At 40.6% G+C, this 26770-nt stretch overlaps 1 protein-coding gene across 3 annotated transcripts in view; it reads left to right on the forward strand.

Annotated features, from left to right (window-relative positions):
- Positions 1-225: 225 nt before the first annotated feature.
- The window catches only part of MS3_00010834 (uncharacterized protein), a gene marked incomplete at its 5' end in the record, with an annotated part of 28995 nt that continues 2450 nt past the window's right edge, over positions 226-26770 (forward strand). Inside the window, 9 exons of one of the 3 annotated variants that reach the window (XM_051219236.1) lie at positions 226-256; positions 4447-4502; positions 10394-10864; positions 10915-11100; positions 11148-11384; positions 19508-19628; positions 21927-22386; positions 25170-25548; positions 25922-26507. In XM_051219236.1, the coding sequence (XP_051068428.1) occupies positions 226-256; positions 4447-4502; positions 10394-10864; positions 10915-11100; positions 11148-11384; positions 19508-19628; positions 21927-22386; positions 25170-25548; positions 25922-26182 (2202 nt within the window). In that variant the 3' untranslated portion in view covers positions 26183-26507. The remainder of the gene's footprint in view (positions 257-4446; positions 4503-10393; positions 10865-10914; positions 11101-11147; positions 11385-19507; positions 19629-21926; positions 22387-25169; positions 25549-25921; positions 26508-26770) is intronic. The other 2 variants (XM_051219235.1, XM_051219237.1) reach the window with 2 other exon arrangements.

Below are 26770 nucleotides of genomic sequence, written 5' to 3' on the forward strand. Positions count from 1 at the left end.
AACCTCTCCAACCAATCTAATTTTTGAACAACCATACCCATAAGTGATCAAACGCTGCAAACTTAAAGATTAGCTGAGGATGACCTAATTTCCCATCAGCAGAATAAGAACTAGATGTATTGAGGAATCAAAATCACCAAAAATAAAAGATAGCATGATAGTAACTTGTTATAAAAATCACTCAAGAGAATCACGAAACCGAACCCAAGGTTGTAGAAAAGTAAGATGGATAAGCGGCTTATGGAATCGCAAATAAGTAATTGGAAGTGACACGTATTTATTTCTTATGAACAGAAGACATAGTGTAAAAGACTTCTGAACAACCATTGAAGTAAAGTGTTGGGTTATTGATTTAAGTACTAGACTTTAAACAAATAGATCAGGTAGTCAAACCTCTGTCTAGTACTATGTTCAAGGTAACTGAATGCCAGGTTTCACAAGCATGGAGCGAAACTGCTATCGTCGACGCGTTGTAGATCTGATCTTTTACAGCCAGACTGACATCAAGAAGGCGCCAAAGGTGGACCAGATTGGCATAAGCCGCTCTGGCTTTCATTATACGTGAATCGATCTCATCACTCACGCCACCACCAGCACTTATGCAGCTACCCAGATACACGAACTTCTCGACTACTTCTATCTGTTCACCATCCAGAGTAAGTACAGGATTAGAATCCTGCCAGTCTTGTAGAAGTACTTTGCACTTCGAAGGTGCAAAGCACATACCAAACCTACGGACACTGATTGCCAACTGATTAAGTGCGGATTGCATGCCTTGGGCATTATCGCACAGTAAGACAATATCATCCGCATACTCAAGGTCGAGAAGTCTTTCTCCAGGCAACAGATCCACACCGCCATTACTTACATCCATCCATCCATCCATTAGGAGCTAGGCGAGGGAGAATAGAAAAAATTGCTTATATAAACAAATCTTTGATGTCTGACATTACTTTGTGAGGCACAACGTAAATTGGGATAGGACCAGCTAAATTATAGCCACAAAATTCCAGATTCACATTTTCTTATTTGAAAACAAATATTGGTTCAAAGGGGAACCAAATACATATGTGCCACACAATAACAGTGAGGATGTGAAGAAGTAGAGAATGTAAAATGCATATAAACAAAAGGAGAACAACAAAGAACAGAAATTAGTGTATGAGAGTGCAATAATGATAATGAAACAGGTAGCTCAGTTAGCAAAGAACAACCCGATGGAACTCCTTCAGTTAAAGACGTTACGTCCATTTCTTATGACGAAAGTTAAAAAAGGTTACAACAGGATTGCCACTGGCTTCTATTCTGAGCCATATCTAGTAACGTCTCTAGCCACTGTGTAGCTCTATCTCTCGGACCCTAGTCAGGGAGTCGTGAAGGACCAACACAAACCACCCCTTTGCAGCTTTCTTTCATATCACGACACCATGTCATATACTGACCACCTCTCCGCTTTCTCCAACCAGTCCTAAAGTCGGCAAGTAATGTACGACAAGGAATTCTCTAGGACGACATTCGTAGAACATGTCCTAGCCGCCAAAGTCGATGTTTCAGGATGGTGACACCAATTGGGCCATCAAATAACCCTTGCACATGGTCTCTAGAAAGGACAGCAGTGAATGCCATTCAACTGGTGGTTATCGGTGATTGACTCCCGATCGTTACCCCTTGCCGAACATCTACGACTTGAGAGCTACCATGGAACATGCGACATCATTTTCGAAATCGATCAGGTTAAAGCGTATAACCAAAATTTATGGTGGCAGACGACATAATTGTAGCCGTTATCATCGCCGAACAATACAAGTGATTGCATATGTTCACGCATGTCATATGCTTACTTTCAGAAGATTAAAAGACATGTCAACATGTATTTTTAATATTAAACAATAAATCAGACTATAACCAAAGAAGGGTTTCGTGGATATTACAGTAATTTAGTAATTTAGCTCATGAGTCAATTGAAGTTAGACCACCATGGAAAACCTGGAAGCACTGGACGATCGTTTCGTCCTAGTATGAGACTCCTTAGAAGTGTTCATTACCATAAGTCATTTATCAGTTAAGTGACTAATAAATATTTCTTGTTTAGAATTACAGAATATATGGACCAAGTCCCATTAATGAAATGTACAAACTGATATGTAAGTACATTTAATTGACAAACTCATAGTTTTGAAAAACAAAACAAAAAATATGGAATTCTACTAAGTCATAAGTCATTCGATTGGTGTGAAGGCTGGAATACTGTCCAGGTGTTCAAATCCAAACAGGTGGTTATCTTAAGGGGTCACATCCGGAGCCTTTGATCTAAAGGTCTAATCCACAAGTCAGTGGAGCAACGTCAGGAGGTGCAGTCCCATGAAATCAGGTGAACAAATTCTAGGAAAGTAGCGTTCAGTAGAGATGGGCATTAACTGAAAACTCACTGAAAGTTTTCCCTATGTGTATTATTTATTTACTATGAAAAATAATATATAGAAAATTTGCCTACTTATTAAATACATAAGTATCTGGAGTCCATACTTGCTCAGCTGGTACACGCAAAGTTCTTACATTTCCGAATTCCGGTTCATTCCATTTTAAATACTCATCTTCTCATATCTATAAACAAATAAGAATAATAATGTTACAGATTAGATCAGTTAACATTCCAAAACACTATACACACTATAAGAACTGTCACTATAACAGGCCACGTCCTAGAGATTCCAAAAACAACATGATATACAACTGTCATCATGGTTTTGTCGACAACCTCTTCCCACCTATCCTGTAAATCCAGTAGTAAACGTGACACAACTATTTCCACATTAGCTGTACAGTTTACATCGGACACACATCCCACTTGTCTCAGTGTTATATGCGTTACGTAACTTGATTGTGAAGTCAGCCATATCATCTACTGAGCACCAAACAGATTTACGATTAAGCCAATTTACATTTAGTTTACGGGCAATCAGACGTTCCCTTCAATATATATCATACAGAATCTATCCCACTCTGTCATAATCCAAACAACAAGGCAAGGAGATGCAAGTTTCAATGGCTGTCCTGGCTTATCCTTTACAGTAGTATTGTGGTGTATGTTGCTTATGTCGACATACATTAGAAGTATGTAACACCAATCCGAAGTGAAAAACCTGGTAGCAGAAGGCTAAGAAGATCGAGTTGAAGAGAACAGAAGCGAAAATAGAAAGGAATCATGAACTGGAGGGTAAATGATGGGAATTCGCGAATGAAGTATTCAGCGTATGGTCCTCATATTTTAACAAGATATTCTATAGATTTGGACTAAAGTACATTAATTGTCCCCACCTGTTTTCTCGTTTACTAAAGTAAAACAAATATAATTACTGTTGACTCTCGTTGGACAATTTGCTTACTATGAAGCTAGTAACCTGCCTAACAAAATGGTGTTACTGAACAGGCTGTCCATTAAAGTGCTTAATATCAATTTAAGGTAGGTCGACATTATTAATAACAAAGGACAACTTATTCTTGTCCTCATGAGCCCACTTTCCTTTCGAAATTCTGAGTGCTTCTCCCAAATCAACGTTACAACCAGTATTATCCTGTAAATAACATAACATCTTAGGATTCGCCTCAACACTATCCATAACTTACTCGTAAACGTCTTCATAATAACAAATCAACAAACTAGACCTCGTTTAAAATATTTAACATCTCAAGCTCTTTTTCCGATTCGAGACTCTTTTCTACTTATATCTTTTTAAGCATTCCATTATTTAATTTAAACCTTTCAGAACTAAGCACATTGGCACTCATGATATGAACACTTAAGTTATCATTACATTGATTCTCATAAACCTCACACGATTGAAAAACAGCTTTAAAACCATAACTTTTGAATTATGTATTATCTTTAAACCTTTCACTCCTTGTTTCCATGGTATATCCTAGTTCCATACAAAGTTATATCAATGTAAATTCAAATTTGTCTAGAAGACGTAATCTAAAGATATCAATAAATAGACTTAAAAAACCGACCCAAAATAAAACGTCCAACTGAAGCTGTGTATTGAAGAAGGATAATCGGGTGCATGATCCTGATGCTTGATAGTGGAACATTCTGCTGTCGCTCAGAGAAAACACGATGATTACTTTTGGCTTGCAGGTATTGAGATGTACCACCTCGGATTTCACTTCCCGATCAGTCTTGTCACCAACCAACTTGTTTCCACCTTCGAGTACCAGTCATAATATAACAAGAACAACATCTTTCCGTAACTAACATCGCTTCCGCCACTATCCGGATTCGGATCTCAAAGTACAAAAAGTTGACTTATTCTGTCCAACAAGGCTTAAGTGCGAAGCTCAATTCCTTTCGATATTTATGTGGATTTTTTAAGTTAAAGAAAGTGATATAGAAAAGAAGATCATATTGGAACATTGAAATTTTTCTTATGCTAATAACGTATTAAGAATGTTTTACATACTCGAAGGCGGTGTGGGATATTCGTTTCAAATGCCTATGTGCGGTAAGCGTCCTTGTTACTGGTTCCCCGCAAAGTTATACGTGTAATATTTCTGATTAGAGGTTATTTTCATCCTTTTAAGCTGATGAGTTTGTACTATCATGGACAAATAATCGTTTTAATGACCAGTATGAAATATGGGTGTTAAAATTCGAGTCGTCATAATTTGAAAAAGATGCTCGAGACAGACTTCGTTTTCTGCTTTCAAATGTAAGGTAGCAGAAATTTAGCTACATTTGAAACTAATTTTGCAGACATTTTGATTGCCTTATTTAATCTTAATATTTTAATGCAAATTCTGATCGGGTTTTTCATATTTGCTAACTGTTTGGTGAATAGTTATCGCTGATATACATATTGAAGAATTAGAATAATTTCATAAGAGACTGTCAATTAATTCAACATTTCTCCGTAAGCACTTGGGATATGACAATGTCCTGGTGGTATAGTAGTATTCAACTTTGAATCTTGTTGACTTGTGGACAAAACTTGAGTCTGTCAGAACAGATAATACTAAAATGTTTCAAAGTAAGGTGTGCATAATTGATCGTAGTTAATTTTGAAGTGTTATCCAATGCATGTCGCAGGTCCGTCGAGAAATCATAATTTATTGGTGTCAGCTCATGCATTCTTTAAAGAATGCAGTACGAATTCGTACTGGTATAACATTAGTTTCTATAGTACCGAAATTGTACGAATAGAAAACTAGTTCTCAAGGCAACCCTGAGATCTTAGTTGCAGCGGCGTCTACACCTGCCACCCGGTATACACTAAGTACACTACTGATTGTTTTTCCGGGGATGGACATAATCACAGAGTAAAGGATTCGGAACTCATCCATTAATATGGTTGGTTGACTACACCAAAGTACAGCACAATAGGATTATGCAAACTAACGTGCTGGCGGTATTAGTGGTAGTAAAAAGCTTATTGATATGATTCAAGAAGGAATAATGAATTCGCAGGATGAGAATTATAGAATAACTTTAAAACGTAAGATCTAACAAAAAAGACTAAATAATTAGCTCTGCACCACTTCTACAGATTCTGAGTCATATTTCTCAATGTCTTCAAACATGAGCTTAATTCAATGTGGCAGGTTTGTCTATATTAATATTCAGTGAAATTAAAGGGGTTTGTTACACACTAAAGTTTACTTAACTCAATAGAAAAGTGCAGCTCATTTATCAAGCAAAAAATGAATGTGCTCAGCTCCTACGTATATTTTATATAAGGTTTAGTGATACTATCTGATTGTCCAAATCGAAGAAGGTAGAGTTGGCTTTAGTTGAGTTGAGTATCTTTATTACTAGTTAATAGTCACATCCACTCAGTAAACTCTAGTTGGCGGGTAGGACTGTTACCTTTGAGGTAATATGATGTGAATTTCAACCATTTTCATGCTGATACTAGCTTTTAAAACCATGCCTACAAACAATGGTAAACATATCACTCCGAGTTTCCACATAGACTGGTGAATTACAGTCCTAAACATCAATGGGAATTTTAAAGTAAAAACAATACCAAGTGAATAGTAGCCTTAGCTCCACCATCACAATACTGAATCAAATAGTTTAACCTAGATCGGGATCCAACACTTTCATCAAAACGTTTCTCGAAATTCCGTATGAAACTACAATAGTTGATGAGATTACCATCAAACCTTATGATCTCCCTCTCTCGTAGCTGTAAAGCTTTAGATATCATTGCTATCCAGTCCTTCCCAGGAGGAACATCAACCCCACATGAAGCAGATGTAGGCCCGTACGACATCACCCTATCGACCACAACTTGACCATAATGTTCCCTTCCCCTTTTATGTAACCTTTCCAACTCAATTTCTCTCTCTGAATGAAGTATATTTTAGCTAATTCCAACTCTAACAAGTGACTCATTCATTCTGTAGCCGTTTCCTTCAAACTTATCACTATAAGTTTCCGTATAATGGGGAGACAATTCAGGAATCTGATCACTCTTACTATCCTTCGTAGACATTTAACAGCACTCGGCGCATGAATTTTTGATGCATTACTGTTCAAAACTCCCGACCATTGTTGCTACTTTGACGTGGTGGTCGGGCTTGCCTATCGTGGTGAAGCAACCGAGCTATACTGGCTGGAACAACCGTTCCTCAAGGTCCTACCATGTCAGACAGGTCGGTTGAAGAGCGGCAAGACCAAAAGCGACAAACCTAAGGTCCGAAAGCGAAGTCGTACTGCTGACTGTACAGAGGTGTGACAGCAGTAAGGTGTTTCCTTCAGACAACCAGCATGACAGCGATGCTGCCTTCCCACAAGGAGGGGTGGAGTTAGAAAAGGTCGACCCTAAAAATGCACACCTCGCCTTATCCCACGGATATCCGTCTTCGGCGGTAAGGTCTCTACAAGTACGGAGCTAACACAAAAATTACTCTTAAGAAGGTCGTGTGTGACCAACCTCAAACAGTTGTCCCTTGGGCACTGCGGTCACGCTCTCAGGTCACTAAAACCACCTCTAATCCAATTTCCTTTCCAGGTACCTCCAGAAGAACCCTCCCACGGTGTGGGCAACCGGGAAGTGATAACCGCCCTCATACCTCTAACAGCACCCAAGACCACTGTATTCATAATCAACCTCCCTAATTAACTACTTTTATGAATTCGGTGTCCATCTTGTTGTGTTAATGAGGTATGGGAACTTAGACCGATGCATATATGTGGCTGGTCCTACGTCGTAGCTGACTGACTGACTGACTTTTGGCTTCCTCCTCGAGTGTCGTCATAGCCCACGATTCTAATGCGCAAAACTCCCAGGTCTACTGAAACCTCGCCTATGTCAAATCGGTCAGCAAGCCCTAGAATCTCGTACCATTGATGTATGCTGTGTCTCCGAAACACGCATGTAGGATTCTAGTGTGGTCATTCACTAGACCTCACCTCGGCAAAACGGAGAGCCAATGAGATACACCCTCCGTGTTATGTGGTGACCCGACGGCTAGTTCTCGTGGTCGTCAGTCAGTCAGTCAGTAACAATGTAGAACTTCATACGTACGTACATCATTTTGAGTTGCCATACCACATTAGCACAGTGACACGGTTGTCGACTCAAATCCCGTAGTGGTAAAGGTAGTAAGAGTATAAGAAGTAATCGGAAACATTAGGGTTTGAGAAGTTTTTCAAGGAACATAATCCAGTGAACTAGCAGATGTACGAATAGCACTAAGTACGGGGCGGAACAAACACTACTGGAGTGGATCCCTGTTACCAGTCGTCTACGTGCTATTCAGCTAAACGGCTCCGTATAAACTCGGAAGGATAGGGTCACACGTTGTTGCTTCTTCGTTGTTTCTGCCTACGCTCTCACTGACTGCAGCCCGGATGAAGTGAAAGACTTTTACAGAAAGCCTTCTGAAGAAATGGGCTCAAATATACCATATTGCCATCAGTCATCGTTGGTGAGGGTCGATAAAAGATTGTCGCTCATTCTGGAATACCTACTTGAACTCGGACCATGCTCTAATACGGGCACGCATCTGCTTGCGCCTCACTGGCCGCGGAAAAGGCATACTCAGAAGACCTGTTAGAGGTGAGTTGACTAATGAGAAAATCAAAAGTAGGTTCCAGGAACAACTGAGGTCACACTTAGGTAGTTCTGAAAACGAGGCTGACCCAGATGTTGCTTGGAAAGCTATACAATCAGCTGTGGAAACAGCAGTGATATGTTAGTGATCTAAACCAAATGGTTACAAAGAACCAATGGATTTCTTCAAGGTCTATTGCACTGATGGGTTCTCGTAAACTCATCTCATCAGACTCTAAACGCGATGAAAAGCAAAAACAAATCAGATGTAGGTTAAGCAAAAGTCTAAGGAACGACTGTAAGCAGTGGTGGGCAAAGAAAGCAAAAGAGATGGAAAAGGCGGCGGCTGTAGTTTACATAAGACAGCTCCACAGACTAATGAAAGAAACTGGAATTAATGAGCCAAATGTAAGTCAGATTGTCTCGGAAGAAGACGACACTCTCATCTGCTCCCAGTCCAGACGTTTAGAACGATGGGCGGAACAATTTAAGGAGCAGTTCAGCTGACCTTCAGCTACTCTGCGACTACCCACCATTTTCAGACAGTGTGAATAGAGCATTGAAGCAGGTCCCCCAACTCTAGCAGAAGTTCAAAAACTATAGTTAATTATCAGTATGGGGGTTGTGGAGATTGTTAAGTTTTTGGTTGAGATCATGAATTAATTGATGTTAGACCACCGTTGGAAACCTGGAAGCACTGGACGGCCGTTTCGTCCTAGTATAGGACTCCTCAGCAGTGCGCATCCACGATCCCGCACCCCGTGGGATTCGAACCCAGGACCTACTGGCTTCGCGCCTGAGCACTTAACCATTAGACCACTGAGCCGGCATCCAATGGTGTTAGTGTCTAACATCAACCAATCCACGAAATTGCGCGACCACCTTCCATTGTACTGAGGTAGATACCTGTCTCTACCCGACACGGATTAGCTCCACTGGTCACGACTTCTCACTAGAACTCCGAGAATTCCCTCACGAAGCTAGTCACTAGTAAGCACATGTTAATTATCAGTATGGGGGTGCGGGATCGTGGATGCGCACTGCTGAGGAGTCCCATACTAGGACGAAACGGCCGTCCAGTGCTTCCAGGTTTCCAACGGTGGCCTAACATCAATTAATTCATGATCTCAACCAAAAACTACAGTTAATCTGAAACGAGGAAGGGCAGCTGGTCCAGATGGATTGGCTCCAGAGGTCTTTAAGAATGGTGGTCCAATTTTAGCGATTAGGTTGACTAATATTTAAGCTAAGATCTAGAAGTTAGACGTTGTCCCATCTGACTGGTCACAATCGCTTATCGTTCCAATATATAAGAGAGAGTCAAAATCATCCTGTGACAACCATAGAGGGATTAGTTTGACTAACATAGTATCTAAAATACTAGCCTCGATAATTATCGGACGCCTAACTAAGACTCATGAACTGCAAACACGAGAAAATCGGGCTGGCTTTAGACCTGGTCATGGCTGCATCGACCACATATTCACCATTCGTCAGGTACTAGAACACAGGCGTACTCATCGACGTCCGACAGTGGTGGTGTCCGTCAAGGATGTCCACTATCTCTATTTTTGTTCAACTTCATCATAGACCTACTGATGAAAATAACATTCTCGTCGACAGAATTTTTAGACATTGATCTCCTACCAGTAGGTGTACTTATCGACGTTAAATACGCAGATGATATATTTTGAGCTATATCTGGTGTCTGAATCCATTGAGTTACACCACCTCTCGGACGACAACCACGAAGTCGTATTCTGCCGAGAGATTCCAGGCTTATACATGCTTTTATACTACGGTGTCATGTCACAAACTATCCTATTTTTTCCACTCCTCATTCGTAACACATCTAACTTACCGACGCCGGTGTATTAAAATAGCCTAAATACGCATTCCCGAACACCAGTATTTCTAACATGGTGTTGCTACTGGATTCCAACAACCCTCTGAAGACAACGACGATGGAACACAAAGTCATCAAACATTCTTAATTTCGAGGCCACGTTTTACGATTATAGAGCAAAACAGCTATCGCCAACGCATTGCAAACCCAACCTTTTACATACAGACTAAAATAAGACTAACGTAAGTCACTCTGGTTTCCACTGCATGTCATTTAATCTTGTCAGTCATGCTACCACTAGCACACACAGCTACTGAAATAAACACTTCTTGACCAATTCTATCAGATCACTTCAAACAGTAAGTGCGGACTCGGGTTTTTGCCAGTTTTGACCTCGTAGGTATATTTGATCATATACTGATCATTTGTCATTTATTGTATTAATGTATAAATGTGCATTTAACTTGTGTAGTTTCGGTTTTCTCTGCAGATGAATGTTGGTGAGGAAATACCAGCTAGGTGTCTTGGTGAAACAGGAGCTCTCAGCTTCAAGAAACCTACGGAACAAGATTTTAGAGATACACAGGAACTAGAGGCTAGCCTTGCTCAACTTAATATTTTTGAAACTCAAGAGGAGATATCACAGAGACGTGAAGCTCTCGTTAGGCTGCAGGAAATTTCAAATGCATGGATTCGTCAAAAAGCACTGGAACAAAATCTCCCCGCACATGTTGCTAATTCTACAACTGGGAAAATTTTCACTTTTGGTTCATATCGTTTAGGTGTCAATTTCAGGGGTGCCGATATTGATTCTTTACTGGTCGTCCCACGGTTTATAACACGCGAGGAGTTTTTCAGTGATTTTCAGACTGTATTAGCGGAAAATTCTAATGTGGAAGACTTACACGCTGTTGTGGATGCCTTTGTTCCTGTACTTAAAATGAAATTTATGGGAGTTGAAGTATGCAATACCTCTGCGTCACATAATACGCAATAAATTTCTTCCTATAGATCGACCTTTTATTTGCTCAAATTGATCAAATGTCTATACCGGAAAACTTCAGTCTTTGTGAAAACACAGAGGTGCTCATGAGAAATATGGATGAACGAGATGTGCGCAGTATTAATGGTGTTCGTGTCACAGAGGACATTCTCAATCTTGTGTACAATAAAAATTCTTTTAAAGTAGCCCTAAAGGTAACTCATCATGCCACATAGCAAATTCCTTTGTGCCATTATTTAAGGTTATACGAATCTGGGCTAAGCGTCGGAATGTCTATTCAAATGCATTGGGGTTCCTCGGTGGCGTGTCTTGGGCAATTTTAGTTTCTCGAATTTGCCAACTTTATCCGTACGCTACGCCATCCATGATCGTCTATCTATTTTTTACCATATTCAGTCAATGGCCTTGGCCGAAACCTGTTAGGTTGCGGGAGTGTGAGTATATTGCAAGTTTGTGCTTACCTGTCTGGGATCCGAGAGTAAGTAAACGTTAGAATCGTTTCTGCAGTCTTTTTAACTGCTTCTGCTCTTTGCTTAGTGTTTTTGATGTTTCACTTAGTCCAGTAATTTACTTCTCATAAATAGCTCGGTCAGTCAGTTATGTGCTAGACAACTCAAATCTTTCCACAATAAACATCTAAATAAATTCCTAATATATATTATGAAAAGAGGAATTCTGTGGAACAGTGGCTTAGTGGATAAAGCATTAAATCTTGCCCTACCTATTCCGGTGTTGCTAATTCCATCCTAGGAATGGTTATAGGTTTCAGTGGGGCAACCCTGGACTTAGCCAATCGAAGGGAAAAGTGAACTTGACGGCAGCCATCTTTAAAACGAGCATACGCCACAACATCGTATGCAAATTCTGAGGCATTGGCAAAGCAATGAATCTAAGTAGCCAGTGGTTTGTACGATTCTGGTACGAGACATCTAGGAAGTAACAGTTCCCATCTCGTAATAAACTCACTGGAAATATCTGCGTCCCATGCCAGATTTTGCCGACAAGTATCTTACAAAATTAATTTAGCTGGTAAAACAACTGGAGTTATAAACCCGACTGGGTCGAACGTAGAAGCTACATATGTCAAAATGATTTTCCTTGCACGGACGCATCGAATTCGCGCATTCTGAAGGTGATCTTACCCGCTCGAACATTCCACTGTGTTTCTCGAATCCTTTCGTTGCTTTCCATAGATAAACAGATGTCTACGTTTCTATTAGGTCTTCCTCTGGAATAAACTTCACTAATTCTATATTTTTACTGGCTCATTTGGTCAGATCAAAACTCCCTAAACGTACGATTTCCTTCAACTGAGAATATATTTACCGTGAGACCCATTGGTCTTCGCCGAAATGTGATGAAGACATCTACCAGGTTATTAATCAGATCTGAACCGGAATACAAGTTTTTATTCAGGGACGTCCCTGCGTATTGCGCCGCACAGTCCAATACGATTCTTAGCTTATTAGATTTTTTGGGTGAGGGAATAGATGATGCGGTAAGTAACAAACCCGACACCTAATGCAATTCTCTCTCGTTTTTTTCGGCGTAGCCTCGTTCGGTGTATTGTGTCATCAAATTAACATATTCTTTGTACAATCTCTGGTCATGGATGAGCCGGTTTCTCAAACAATTTAATCTACTCATTGCTAGTTTTCTATTATTGGGTAGGCTTTGTTGATGACGCCAGGGCAAAGCTATTTGTTAATGTCCGTTTACTAACTGCATAAATTTAGACATAGCGTCCAAGGCTTTACGGTCTTCAGCCGACATGGGGACACAGTGATTCGGGTCTTCAAACTCCATCTTATATAACTGGTCTAATCTAGCTTCTAGTCCATTTTTTAGACAACAGTTTATGATATCTACACATTTCGTGGTCTCATTGTAGGGTCCAAAAAACGTCCATGCCAAAGGAGTTTTTATAGCATTTTCCAACTTATCTCATGTGTCTCAGGTAAATTGCACTCTATTAGTACCTTGACGTCCTTATTCTCAACTCCTGGCACGGTCACACCACGCAAGTGAGACCGCAATGTCATCTGAGATGTTGGCACCGTCCTACGTAACATAGGTTATCTCTTGACCGTTCACACCTTTGGAATCATGAGTAATGAAGAAGAGTCTAAGGAGGAAACTTCTAGTTGAACCTCTTTACACTGAAATGTCGATTGAATATCCAGCGGTTTTAATAAGAGCGTCTTGAACTCTCCCTCTAAACCCAGCTTTCTAGCTAAATCTTTTGTAATAAGCGAGGCGTTTGAGATGCTATTTAGGAAAACGCAAGTCTGTACATCCTTTTCTCTAATTTTACCAATACAGACACTTGCAAGTGCTACCCGTTTTTGTACACACTTAGCACTTTCCTCAGTAAAGATTTGGGTATTAATGTGGGCATTACCATCACTGTCTCTCTGCTCTTCCCGCTTCCTGTGTAACAAGGTGTAGTGTCTCCAGCCACATCCTTCGACGGTACATGACCACGGTGCTCGGCAGTTTCTCTGAGATGCAGCTACATCCATCTGACGGGGCCCTAATAGGACGAAACGCGCGTCCTAGATTCCACTGCTAGCTACTATCAACGTTTGCATGTAATGCTTATGAATTAACGCTATAACGAGGTAATACGCGCAGTATGCAGATATGCCAACAAGAGACTGGTGAATTACAGTCCTAAACATCAACGGGGATTTTAAAGTAAAAACAATACCAAGTGAATAGTAGCCTTAGCTCCACCATCACAATACTGAATCAAATAGTTTAACCTAGATCGGGATCCAACACTTTCATCAAAACGTTTCTCGAAATTCCGTATGAAACTACAATAGTTGATGAGATTACCATCAAACCTTATGATCTCCCTCTCTCGTAGCTGTAAAGCTTTAGATATCATTGCTATCCAGTCCTTCCCAGGAGGAACATCAACCCCACATGAAGCAGATGTAGGCCCGTACGACATCACCCTATCGACCACAACTTGACCATAATGTTCCCTTCCCCTTTTATGTAACCTTTCCAACTCAATTTCTCTCTCTGAATGAAGCATATTTTAGCTAATTCCAACTCTAACAAGTGACTCATTCATTCTGTAGCCGTTTCCTTCAAACTTATCACTATAAGTTTCCGTATAATGGGGAGACAATTCAGGAATCTGATCACTCTTACTATCCTTCGTAGACATTTAACAGCACTCGGCGCATGAATTTTTGATGCATTACTGTTCAAAACTCCCGACCATTGTTGCTACTTTGACGTGGTGGTCGGGCTTGCCTATCGTGGTGAAGCAACCGAGCTATACTGGCTGGAACAACCGTTCCTCAAGGTCCTACCATGTCAGACAGGTCGGTTGAAGAGCGGCAAGACCAAAAGCGACAAACCTAAGGTCCGAAGGCGAAGTCGTACTGCTGACTGTACAGAGGTGTGACAGCAGTAAGGTGTTTCCTTCAGACAACCAGCATGACAGCGATGCTGCCTTCCCACAAGGAGGGGTGGAGTTAGAAAAGGTCGACCCTAAAAATGCACACCTCGCCTTATCCCACGGATATCCGTCTTCGGCGGTAAGGTCTCTACAAGTACGGAGCTAACACAAAAATTACTCTTAAGAAGGTCGTGTGTGACCAACCTCAAACAGTTGTCCCTTGGGCACTGCGGTCACGCTCTCAGGTCACTAAAACCACCTCTAATCCAATTTCCTTTCCAGGTACCTCCAGAAGAACCCTCCCACGGTGTGGGCAACCGGGAAGTGATAACCGCCCTCATACCTCTAACAGCACCCAAGACCACTGTATTCATAATCAACCTCCCTAATTAACTACTTTTATGAATTCGGTGTCCATCTTGTTGTGTTAATGAGGTATGGGAACTTAGACCGATGCATATATGTGGCTGGTCCTACGTCGTAGCTGACTGACTGACTGACTTTTGGCTTCCTCCTCGAGTGTCGTCATAGCCCACGATTCTAATGCGCAAAACTCCCAGGTCTACTGAAACCTCGCCTATGTCAAATCGGTCAGCAAGCCCTAGAATCTCGTACCATTGATGTATGCTGTGTCTCCGAAACACGCATGTAGGATTCTAGTGTGGTCATTCACTAGACCTCACCTCGGCAAAACGGAGAGCCAATGAGATACACCCTCCGTGTTATGTGGTGACCCGACGGCTAGTTCTCGTGGTCGTCAGTCAGTCAGTCAGTAACAATGTAGAACTTCATACGTACGTACATCATTTTGAGTTGCCATACCACATTAGCACAGTGACACGGTTGTCGACTCAAATCCCGTAGTGGTAAAGGTAGTAAGAGTATAAGAAGTAATCGGAAACATTAGGGTTTGAGAAGTTTTTCAAGGAACATAATCCAGTGAACTAGCAGATGTACGAATAGCACTAAGTACGGGGCGGAACAAACACTACTGGAGTGGATCCCTGTTACCAGTCGTCTACGTGCTATTCAGCTAAACGGCTCCGTATAAACTCGGAAGGATAGGGTCACACGTTGTTGCTTCTTCGTTGTTTCTGCCTACGCTCTCACTGACTGCAGCCCGGATGAAGTGAAAGACTTTTACAGAAAGCCTTCTGAAGAAATGGGCTCAAATATACCATATTGCCATCAGTCATCGTTGGTGAGGGTCGATAGAAGATTGTCGCTCATTCTGGAATACCTACTTGAACTCGGACCATGCTCTAATACGGGCACGCATCTGCTTGCGCCTCACTGGCCGCGGAAAAGGCATACTCAGAAGACCTGTTAGAGGTGAGTTGACTAATGAGAAAATCAAAAGTAGGTTCCAGGAACAACTGAGGTCACACTTAGGTAGTTCTGAAAACGAGGCTGACCCAGATGTTGCTTGGAAAGCTATACAATCAGCTGTGGAAACAGCAGTGATATGTTAGTGATCTAAACCAAATGGTTACAAAGAACCAATGGATTTCTTCAAGGTCTATTGCACTGATGGGTTCTCGTAAACTCATCTCATCAGACTCTAAACGCGATGAAAAGCAAAAACAAATCAGATGTAGGTTAAGCAAAAGTCTAAGGAACGACTGTAAGCAGTGGTGGGCAAAGAAAGCAAAAGAGATGGAAAAGGCGGCGGCTGTAGTTTACATAAGACAGCTCCACAGACTAATGAAAGAAACTGGAATTAATGAGCCAAATGTAAGTCAGATTGTCTCGGAAGAAGACGACACTCTCATCTGCTCCCAGTCCAGACGTTTAGAACGATGGGCGGAACAATTTAAGGAGCAGTTCAGCTGACCTTCAGCTACTCTGCGACTACCCACCATTTTCAGACAGTGTGAATAGAGCATTGAAGCAGGTCCCCCAACTCTAGCAGAAGTTCAAAAACTATAGTTAATTATCAGTATGGGGGTTGTGGAGATTGTTAAGTTTTTGGTTGAGATCATGAATTAATTGATGTTAGACCACCGTTGGAAACCTGGAAGCACTGGACGGCCGTTTCGTCCTAGTATAGGACTCCTCAGCAGTGCGCATCCACGATCCCGCACCCCGTGGGATTCGAACCCAGGACCTACTGGCTTCGCGCCTGAGCACTTAACCATTAGACCACTGAGCCGGCATCCAATGGTGTTAGTGTCTAACATCAACCAATCCACGAAATTGCGCGACCACCTTCCATTGTACTGAGGTAGATACCTGTCTCTACCCGACACGGATTAGCTCCACTGGTCACGACTTCTCACTAGAACTCCGAGAATTCCCTCACGAAGCTAGTCACTAGTAAGCACATGTTAATTATCAGTATGGGGGTGCGGGATCGTGGATGCGCACTGCTGAGGAGTCCCATACTAGGACGAAACGGCCGTCCAGTGCTTCCAGGTTTCCAACGGTGGCCTAACATCAATTAATTCATGATCTCAACCAAAAACTACAGTTAATCTGAAACGAGGAAGGGCAGCTGGTCCAGATGGATTGGCTCCAGAGGTCTTTAAGAATGGTGGTCCAATTTTAGCGATTAGGTTGACTAATATTTAAGCTAAGATCTAGAAGTTAGACGTTGTCCCATCTGACTGGTCACAATCGCTTATCGTTCCAATATATAAGAGAGAGTCAAAATAATCCTGTGACAACCATAGAGGGATTAGTTTGACTAACATAGTATCTAAAATACTAGCCTCGATAATTATCGGACGCCTAACTAAGACTCGTGAACTGCAAACACGAGAAAATCGGGCTGGCTTTAGACCTGGTCGTGGCTGCATCGACCACATATTCACCATTCGTCAGGTACTAGAACACAGGCGTACTTATCGACGTCCGACAGTGGTGATGTCCGTCAAGGATGTCCACTATCTCTATTTTTGTTCAACTTCATCATAGACCTACTGATGAAAATAACATTCTCGTCGACAGAATTTTTAGACATTAATCTCCTACCAGTATGTCTACTTACCGACTTAGAATACGCAGATAAAGTCGCTGATTAAATGCTGAGTATTTTGGTAGCACTGAGCAACAATACCAGGATGTTTGGGATGCGTTTCTCTCCCTCTAAATGCAAGTTGTTGCTTCAAGACTGGTCTGCGTCAACACCTGAACTAGGGATAGGGAGCTCCCTAAATGCCCTGGTACGGCCGAGAGTGGGGTGGGTTCGCCCTCCCTCTCGAAATTCCCTCACACGGCCACGAGTATACAGCCTCTGCCAGGGAAGTCCTACTCATTGCCTTCTCGTGGCGAGGGTGTTGTTTACGGAAATGAGATGACGGAAAGCGAATGTCCGGCGCTTTGACCGTATCCCAAACCAATGGTGCACATGGGCTCCAGTGTCCTTCGGGAACAAACGGCGTATGTGCCTGGTCCTACATTGTAGCTGACTGACTGTTCTGAACTTTGTAGGGTTCAATTCGTTCTATAGATATTTTACCCGAACTGTAAATGCGATACTGTCAACCCAGAGTTTATGTGAAAGCCATGGTCAGGGCAAGGGTAATTTGTCTTTACACTTTATCTTTTTTTATACCCACCAGTGTTGCGTGTCTTATCGAAATGAATAATATGAGCTTTAGTCACACTGTAGTGATGAGAACATAAGTGGGTACAATCGGATGTATTTGATCACAAAATTACAGAATCTGTTAGTGAAATCTGGGAACCATACGTAAATAGTTCATTTGCAAAATGTCAATCAGTTGTCTCAGACCTGACTGTTCTTTCATTTCTACAGCATTCATTCTTTGTTCTCACTCTTTACTTTGATCTTGTTAACCTTCTACCTCCAGGCATTTCACTTTTGATTCATGATACATACTACTTATATCTATCGACGTCAGTAGCACACATCTCAACACTAATATAATAGAATAATCTTGTCCTTCAATTGGCAGGTAAAATGCAACAGGGATAGCCTAAAGACACATCAGACCAGGTTAACGTGGTGGGCATTTAGGCTGAGATTCGATTGGTTAGTTATGGGAATAACTAACAGTGTATATTATTTCGGTACTGAGTTATACCAGTATTCATACGTATTAAGTAAAGGAAACGACGGTGGATATTCGGCAATGTAGAACACATCTCAACAAAATGTGATTTTTCTTTCAACCTTTCGGATAGAGCTGACAAAAGCTGATTCTAATTACGACTATGTATATACACTTAGTAGTTGAAGAGCAAGGATATTAGTGTTCCCTTCATCAATATTAAATAAACCAGGAATTTGCAGTTGTTAACGGGCGTGAATTACTATTACCAGACTATGAATCCATTATTTAGTGGGAAAAAATAAAAATTTCTAAACCAAAGTACTGTATCACTGACTAGTCAATACTAAGCTCAGCCTACAGAACCTCTAAAGTAACTAACAGCCAGGCCTATTAAAAATGAAGGTTCAGGAGAGAGGTTAGCAACTCCATCTCATGAAAAACCGGTTAACAATACCCTAACCAGCGTCGAACAACTAGACGATTCAAACTCTGCTCTGGAAGTTTATGGGAGTTACGATGCCTCGCAGTGAAAGCCGAGACTTTGGAAGCCACTAAACCAGTGGCCCTTCTGACAACCAGGTCAACAATAAACATAAGAACATGGAATGTCCGGACGACGTGTTAGGCTGGGAGCTGATATCGCTTCAGATCAGCGCTTGGTGGTGACCAAGCTATAGAGACATTGGGTCGTTAGACAAACGGGCGTACGATGTTCATTACAATATTCCTTTGACATGCCAACAAGCTCAGCGAGTTCATGGTTCTAGGTCTTACGAGATCTACTAGGAGAGGAGCAAATCACTATATTGACCAACTAAAAAGGCATTGAATAAGCAGTAACTAAAAATTGACAAGAGATGTTTGACCCCAACAAGCCCCAATTAAACAATATACCTCTGAAGGCTTCCTCCGCAAGATGCAAGAAGGGGAAACACGGAGGCTGAAGTCAACAATAGCCGAACAGGAGCAGGGATTTGAGCTGTGACCATGTATCTAATTCCTCACTTTCCGATAAATCGATTTCTGGAGCACCTCACCTTACCATGCTTTTGCTTATATATATCTTTGTATATCACTGAATTAACGAGTTTAAAATCTGTTGCATTAATATGACTGCAATCACTAATCATTTTGTGTGGTAAATAATTTAATTTTTAACACCAGCTTAATCCTTCTGATCAATATCACTTGATGCCTATATTGACTCCAAGTTACCCATCCCAAAATTCAACGTACAATGTACAGCGAAGTAATCGCATTATTATTGAAAGGGAATTAAAACAAGGTAGGTTTCACTGCATTTTGTTTTTTGTATCTTGATTTGTAGAAGCCAAGTGTTTGGTTATTTTTTATTATAGGCCAGATTAAATAGCAAACCTTCCAATACCCTTCATGGTTAAATGTATTGTCTGTTACCTCATCCTCTGTCTTGTGTGGAGTGGTTATGATTAGTTTGTCAGTGAAAGTTACCAAAAGCACTATTCTTGTCAACAGTCCTTAAAAATAACTCGCTTTATACGATTTCTGGTCGTATCTATTTAAGGTAAATTGTTCAAAAATTCATCTAAATCTCCATATTTTTCAAATATACTTTAAAGTGCTCTAATCGTCTCAAATATGGGAGTTATTCTATCATTTGGCCTCTATACTCGAACACATCTGGTTGAGTGAGAGTTGATGGCGAACTGTCATCGGAATTGATTACCTCAAGTGGTGTTCGTCAGGACCGTCCACTCTCTCCGTTCTTGTTTAACTTTGTCGTTGACGTGCTTTTAGAGATAACACTTTGCTCATCTAAATTTCTAGGAGTTGAACTTTTACCGGGAGATTCACTTGTTGACTTGGAATATGCTGATGACATAGTTCTATTTGGTGAAGACGCTGACAAAATGCAGAGTCTTCTGACCATTCTAAGCAACAATGCAAGCATGTTCGGGATGCGATTCTCCCCCTCGAAATGCAAAATGTTGCTTCAGGATTGGGTTGCATCAACACCGAACTAACGTAAGGGGGTGAAGTAGTTGAGCATGTTGACCGCTTCACCTATCTTGGGAGCCCTTGTTGTCTGGTGTGTGACGAAATCTCACCACGGAGACAGAAGGCCCGACTAGCTTTTGCCAACTTGCGTCATTTATGGCGTAGGCGAGATATCCGTCTATCAACCAAAGGACGGGTTTACTGCGCAGCAGTTCGTTCCGGACTACTTGATGTCAGTAAAACATGGCCGATAAGAGTAGAGGATATTCGTAGGTTACTGGTATTTGATCATAGGTGTCTTCGAAGCATTGCTCGTATATCCCGGGACCATCGAGTAAGTAATGCAGTTGTTAGGAGACGGGTACTAATTAAGGATAGCAAGTCAATTGATGAAGTAGTAAAACTTCATCAGTTGAGATGACTGGGACGCGTTTCACGTATGTTCAACCACCGATTGCCCCCATGGGCGATGTTTTATGGTGTGGGAGTAGGTTGGAAGGAAGCTAGGTGCGACCAGACCCAAACATGGCACAAATCCATGAAGTCACTGATAAGTGGACTGAGTCATGTTGGTAGGTGTAGACTAGCTGGTCGGGATCCGTGAGACGATAGCAACTGATGGTTAGAGACCTTAAATGACATAGTTCAAAATCAATTGCGATGGCGCAGGTGCATCCACTCTTTGTGTCCTCCCAAATTCCAATCTTCTGAATCCTTCATGTCCCTTAATTTTCCTCTTTCCAAATTTATTTCACTGGGTTATACTCCTTGAATAGCATCTTCAAACCCTATTGTTTCCGATTGTTGCTTATGCTTTTGCTATCTCTTTCACTACGGGATTTGAATCGACAATTGTATCTCTGTGCTAATGTGGTATGGCAGCTGGAAATGATGCATGTACGTACAAAGTTCTACGTCGCTGCTGAATGAATGACTTAGTAAACATCTATTAGTAATAGTCGTTTTATTGATTCGCTGTATTTCGCAACCAGGGCTAATCATTCTGCCTGTAGTTTTTTCACGTGTTTATATCATTTTTGGAAATAACGTCATTTTCGTGGTTTATTTGGTATCGATGCCGAAAAGAATGAAGTAGAAGCTACTAAATATGCACTTTTGTTACTTCTCTCATAAAAAAACCAGTGGCATTTTCCGACATAATCGAAGAAAAATTTCAACGTGTAACTTCACAGATTTTGGAGGCTTTTATCTTGAATTATCATTTTCAAACCTACATCTAAATAATGTTAAAACTCTTTGGTTTCACATATCTGGGAAGTTTCTAATACATTTAATAGTGAACAGATTTGATTTATTTAAGGTAAATATTTCTACTGTAACTGAACTGTTGATCGATAAAAATGTTCACGAAGGGTCCCGTAAATCAATTCTTGAAGATTTATTCCCCAAATAACAAGGCTAAACGTGTATGATTTTTATCAAATATTACAACTAATTTGAGGACAAAATGTTTTGGTTAGATCAGGCAAAGTTTATTTAACTGCTGTTAAACTTAAATTCCTACTTGTACAGTCAGTTTCACTGTGAATTATCATTTTTTCCATACGTTTTTGTTTCAATTTATACTGTATTCTACTTTCTAAAGGTTTGAATGTTGTCAGGGCTTCAATGATGCACAAGGGTTCCTGGTCAAACCTATTTGAAGCAGCCTTTTTCTTCCAATATCGTCACTATGTTGTTGTCATCGTTGTTGGAAATACTAAACATACTTTCATCGAATTATGTGGTTTGGTGGAATCCAGATTACGTGTTCTTGTTAGCAATTTCGAGGTAAACCGTTATGTCAAAATGGCACATGTAAACTGTCATGCCTACGGAAAAGGTCCTAATGATGATGATGCTAATTTTGTTCGTAAATGGTTCATTGGGATGGAATTCGATCGCAATACTAATTCTTTGACCAGTACTGTTCATAATTCAAATGTCTCTAGTGATAAGGCTACCCTGAACGTAGACCTAAGTGAGAATATCAGCTCTTTTGAAAAATCAATTGAACGTGGTCTTTCAAGTGAAGACTTATCAGTAACCGTTAAATATGTCAAAAAGTAAGTCCTTTGATTAGTCTGACAATAAGAAAATATTTAGTATACTCATTCAAAATCGTCCAGGTCATAAAACGCTTGCTCTACAAGTAATTATCATTATAATTATATATTATGTAACAACCGGTTAAGTATTTGGTCATATATTAATTTATACATTAAAATGTAGTTTAGCGGGAGCGAATATTCTTTGTCATATACTAGGTATACAGACAATCCTCTCAGTCTATCAAAATTCTACGATAGTATACTGAATTCACTCAAAATTATTACATAAAGGAAGTACCTATAAACGTAGGACCAGGCACAAATATGCATCGGTCCAAGTTGCCACACCTTATTAGCACTACAAAACGAACACCAAATTCATAGTAGTTAATTCAGTGGTGGTAATATATAAAAGAAAGATTGCGATAAGGATAAAGTACAGGAAGGAAGAATTAGTTTGTAAAAAGAAAGATATGAAGCAATTTTAATCTCTTAGTTTAAGGGAAAACAGAGAGTGTATACACCGACGCCATTGTGATCGATTCTGAGAGTCTCCAACCATTGGTTGCGATAGTCATGTAGTCTGCATCTCCCAACATGGCCCAGACTAGAAGTTAGTGACTTCAAGCACTGATGCCACGTTTTGATTTGGCCCCCTCTAACTTTCTTCCATCCGTCCCCAACACTAGTCAGCATTGCGCGTCATGGTAATCGGTGTTCAGCCATACGCAACACGTGGCCCAACCATCTCAGACGATGAAGATTCGCAACCTAATCAACTGATTTGCCACCATTCCCTAATACCCTGCGTCTAACCTCACTATAACTTACCTAGTGATCCCAGGAGATGCGAGCAATATTTCAAGGACATCTGTGGTCGAATACTAGTAGCTTACGAGTATCTTCTACTCTTAATGGGCATGTTTCGCAGCGGTAAATAGAACAGAACGAATTGCTTCACAGTATACTCGTCCCTTAATTGATAGACTGATATCTCGCCTTCGCCATAGGTAAAGTAAGTTGACAAGAGCCAAACGGGCTTTTCGAATTCGTGCTGAGATTTTGTCAGACACCAACTCATTAGGGTTGATCGAACTTACAAGATAAGTGAAGTTGTTAACGCGTTTGACTACTTCACTCCCTATCCCTTATTATTTATTATTTATTTCAACACATAAACATCGGTACAAGAGGGCACCAAATATATATGCGCCACACCATATTAGTGTGTGGGCTGTGATACTGCCCCGGTGCCCAAACCGAAGCAGGTAGTTTTCTTAGGGGGCCACACCCCGAGCCTTTGACCTAAAGGTCTGATCCACAAGGCAGTGGAGCATCGTGAGGAGATGCATTCCCATGGTAGCCGGTTACCAACGATTGGTTCGTACGCCGTTTGTTCCCGAAGGACACTGGAGCCCATGTGCACCATTGGTTTGGGATACGGTCAAAGCGCCGGACATTCGCTTTTCGTCATCTCATTTCCGTAAACAACACCCTCGCCACGAGAAGGCAATGAGTAGGACTTCCCTGGCAGAGGCTGTATACTCGTGGCCGTGTGAGGGAATTTCGAGAGGGAGGGCGAACCCACCCCACTCTCGGCCGTACCAGGGCATTTAGGGAGCTCCCTATCCCTAGTTCAGGTGTTGACGCAGACCAGTCTTGAAGCAACAACTTGCATTTAGAGGGAGAGAAACGCATCCCAAACATCCTGGTATTGTTGCTCAGTGCTACCAAAATACTCAGCATTTAATCAGCGACTTTATCTGCGTATTCTAAGTCGGTAAGTAGACATACTGGTAGGAGATTAATGTCTAAAAATTCTGTCGACGAGAATGTTATTTTCATCAGTAGGTCTATGATGAAGTTGAACAAAAATAGAGATAGTGGACATCCTTGACGGACATCACCACTGTCGGACGTCGATAAGTACGCCTGTGTTCTAGTACCTGACGAATGGTGAATATGTGGTCGATGCAGCCACGACCAGGTCTAAAGCCAGCCCGATTTTCTCGTGTTTGCAGTTCACGAGTCTTAGTTAGGCGTCCGATAATTATCGAGGCTAGTATTTTAGATACTATGTTAGTCAAACTAATCCCTCTATGGTTGTCACAGGATGATTTTGACTCTCTCTTATATATTGGAACGATAAGTGATTGTGACCAGTGAGATAGGAATACGTCAAACTCCTTGATTTTACCTAAAATGTTAGTCAGCGTAATAGCTAAATCTAATCAGTCTTTACAGTTGATTGATCACTGGGTAATGATCATTATTAGGTCCTTCTTTGTGCGAATCGAATTCTGTCGACCAAGTTGCAATCTGGCGGTTAGTGTAGGTCACTCGACATTAAGTGCACAGTGTTGAGATGAGATTGGGTTCGTGGTAGTCGATAGGATTCCCTGAACTTAGTTTTCTCGCTATTTGTAGCAATTTGTAGCTGTAATCTCTGGGTGACACTGGGTCGAATCCGTCACGGAGCATCACTCCCCTCACGACTACAGGTACTCCTTGCTGACGAGTGTCAAATAGTACGAAACCTACATCCAGGGTTTCCTGTTGACTACCTCGAACCACCATCTCATATTTAGCCATACAAGTCTTTGAAGGGGACTTGAATGTAGTTGTAACTATTGTAGGATAGATTTCTTCAGAGAATTCTTATTGCTTGGTGGATTCAGTCTTGATTGTCAAGTTCGAGCTAGATTACTTTTAGCTGTTTGTTTCGATTTAGTATTTAACTGACCCATTAAACCACTGAAATATTGTCCATAATACTCCACAATATCTATTATTCTTAGGTCACAATTAGCTCAGTTCATTTCTGCAGAAGATATGGATGAAATTAAACGTCAAGCTGCTTCTGCCGCTTTATCAAATGTAAATAATCCTACTGAAAGTCTGAAAAGTGGCCGTTTACTTCCGAACAGCAACACATTGAATTCAATATCCAGTCCAGCCAGCAGTATTGAACTCTCTGGATCTGAGGAATTTTCGTCCCCTGCAAATAGTCTTCATAATTCCATTTCTACAAGTTCTCTGACCAACATGGCTACCATAAACTCATCACCAAAATGTCCTCCTCCATCTCCGAAATTAATATCCCCTGGGGTATGTGGTGCTGTACCATCTGACATTCAACTAAATGAATCATCACTTACCCTAGATAATCATAAATATGTAGGTTATTCATTATGACCACCTCGTAAATGAATAGGCTTTTTTCTATAATCCCTAAAACTTCACCTTAATGTGCTTGTTATCACAAAAATAGCATTATTTGGTCTGTAACATTTAATTGGGATTAAAATTATATGTATCTTGTCGCGTTTCATTTCCGTAAACTAATCCCATAATCGTATCATTTGTAATTCTAATAGTTTATTGAAAATCCTTCTGATCTTAACGAATAATACTGATGATCTAAGAGTTACAAACTTATAAAATACCATCTTAAAATTTAGAAAATAAGTACATGTTATATGTGAGGTTTTTTTATGCTTAAAATTTAAGTTCAATGCAAAATTTTCCTTGTTTAATACTTTTATCTCAGGATCCCATGAAGGATACACATTTATTGTCTTCAGATCATTCCTTGTGCAATAATACACTCAATACAGTCGATTCTACTGGTAAACTTACACCAAAACGTGTTGGATTGGTTGATTCCAGTCTTGAACTTTCCTCCGATAGTCATCCAAATTCTAGGAGTAATGCTGACTCACAATTGCATGGTTCGGAAGATTTTAGGAAGCGTGCCCGTATATCTTCGGAAAATTCACGAGCTGTTGTTTTTACTTCATCTGCCCAGTAACCATTACGACAAAAAAACTACTGCTTCTTGTTCTCAGAAAAACAAGCAAACTTTCACTAGTCCCTTGTAATTATTTATTTCTGTTTTCCAGTGTCGATGGTCTATATATATATATATATATATATATATATATATATATATATATACAGACATAATTGATGTATTAATTTCAGTTGTTTGATGTTCAAATCTGTTGGATTGCCTTAGTTGACTTTTTGGTTAGTAATACCTACCATAATCACCATTCTCACTTGTGTGCATTTAATCTGACGTTTGTTTCATATTTGCAAGTTTGTATTCATTCGTTGGTCTGTTGTTATTTTCGGTAAGTTTAAAAACATTTTTGACGTTTATTAATCTTAATCGTAATGCTTATTACTGTTTATTCAATTGCATAAATAGTCGAACGTTTACAAATAATATTATGAGTAATTAGTGTAATTTAATTAGTTGATGAACGGTCTTATCGTTTTATCTGTATTGAAAGTTAACGTAATTGCCTCACTTTCATTACGCCACTACGAAGTATTATTTGTCGCGTTGCTGAATTTTACGAATATTCAGTCTGTCAGTCTTGCCTAGTATAGT

The sequence above is a fragment of the Schistosoma haematobium genome, chromosome 2 (genome assembly GCF_000699445.3).
Source record: "Schistosoma haematobium chromosome 2, whole genome shotgun sequence".
NCBI classification, from domain to species: Eukaryota; Metazoa; Platyhelminthes; class Trematoda; order Strigeidida; family Schistosomatidae; genus Schistosoma; species Schistosoma haematobium.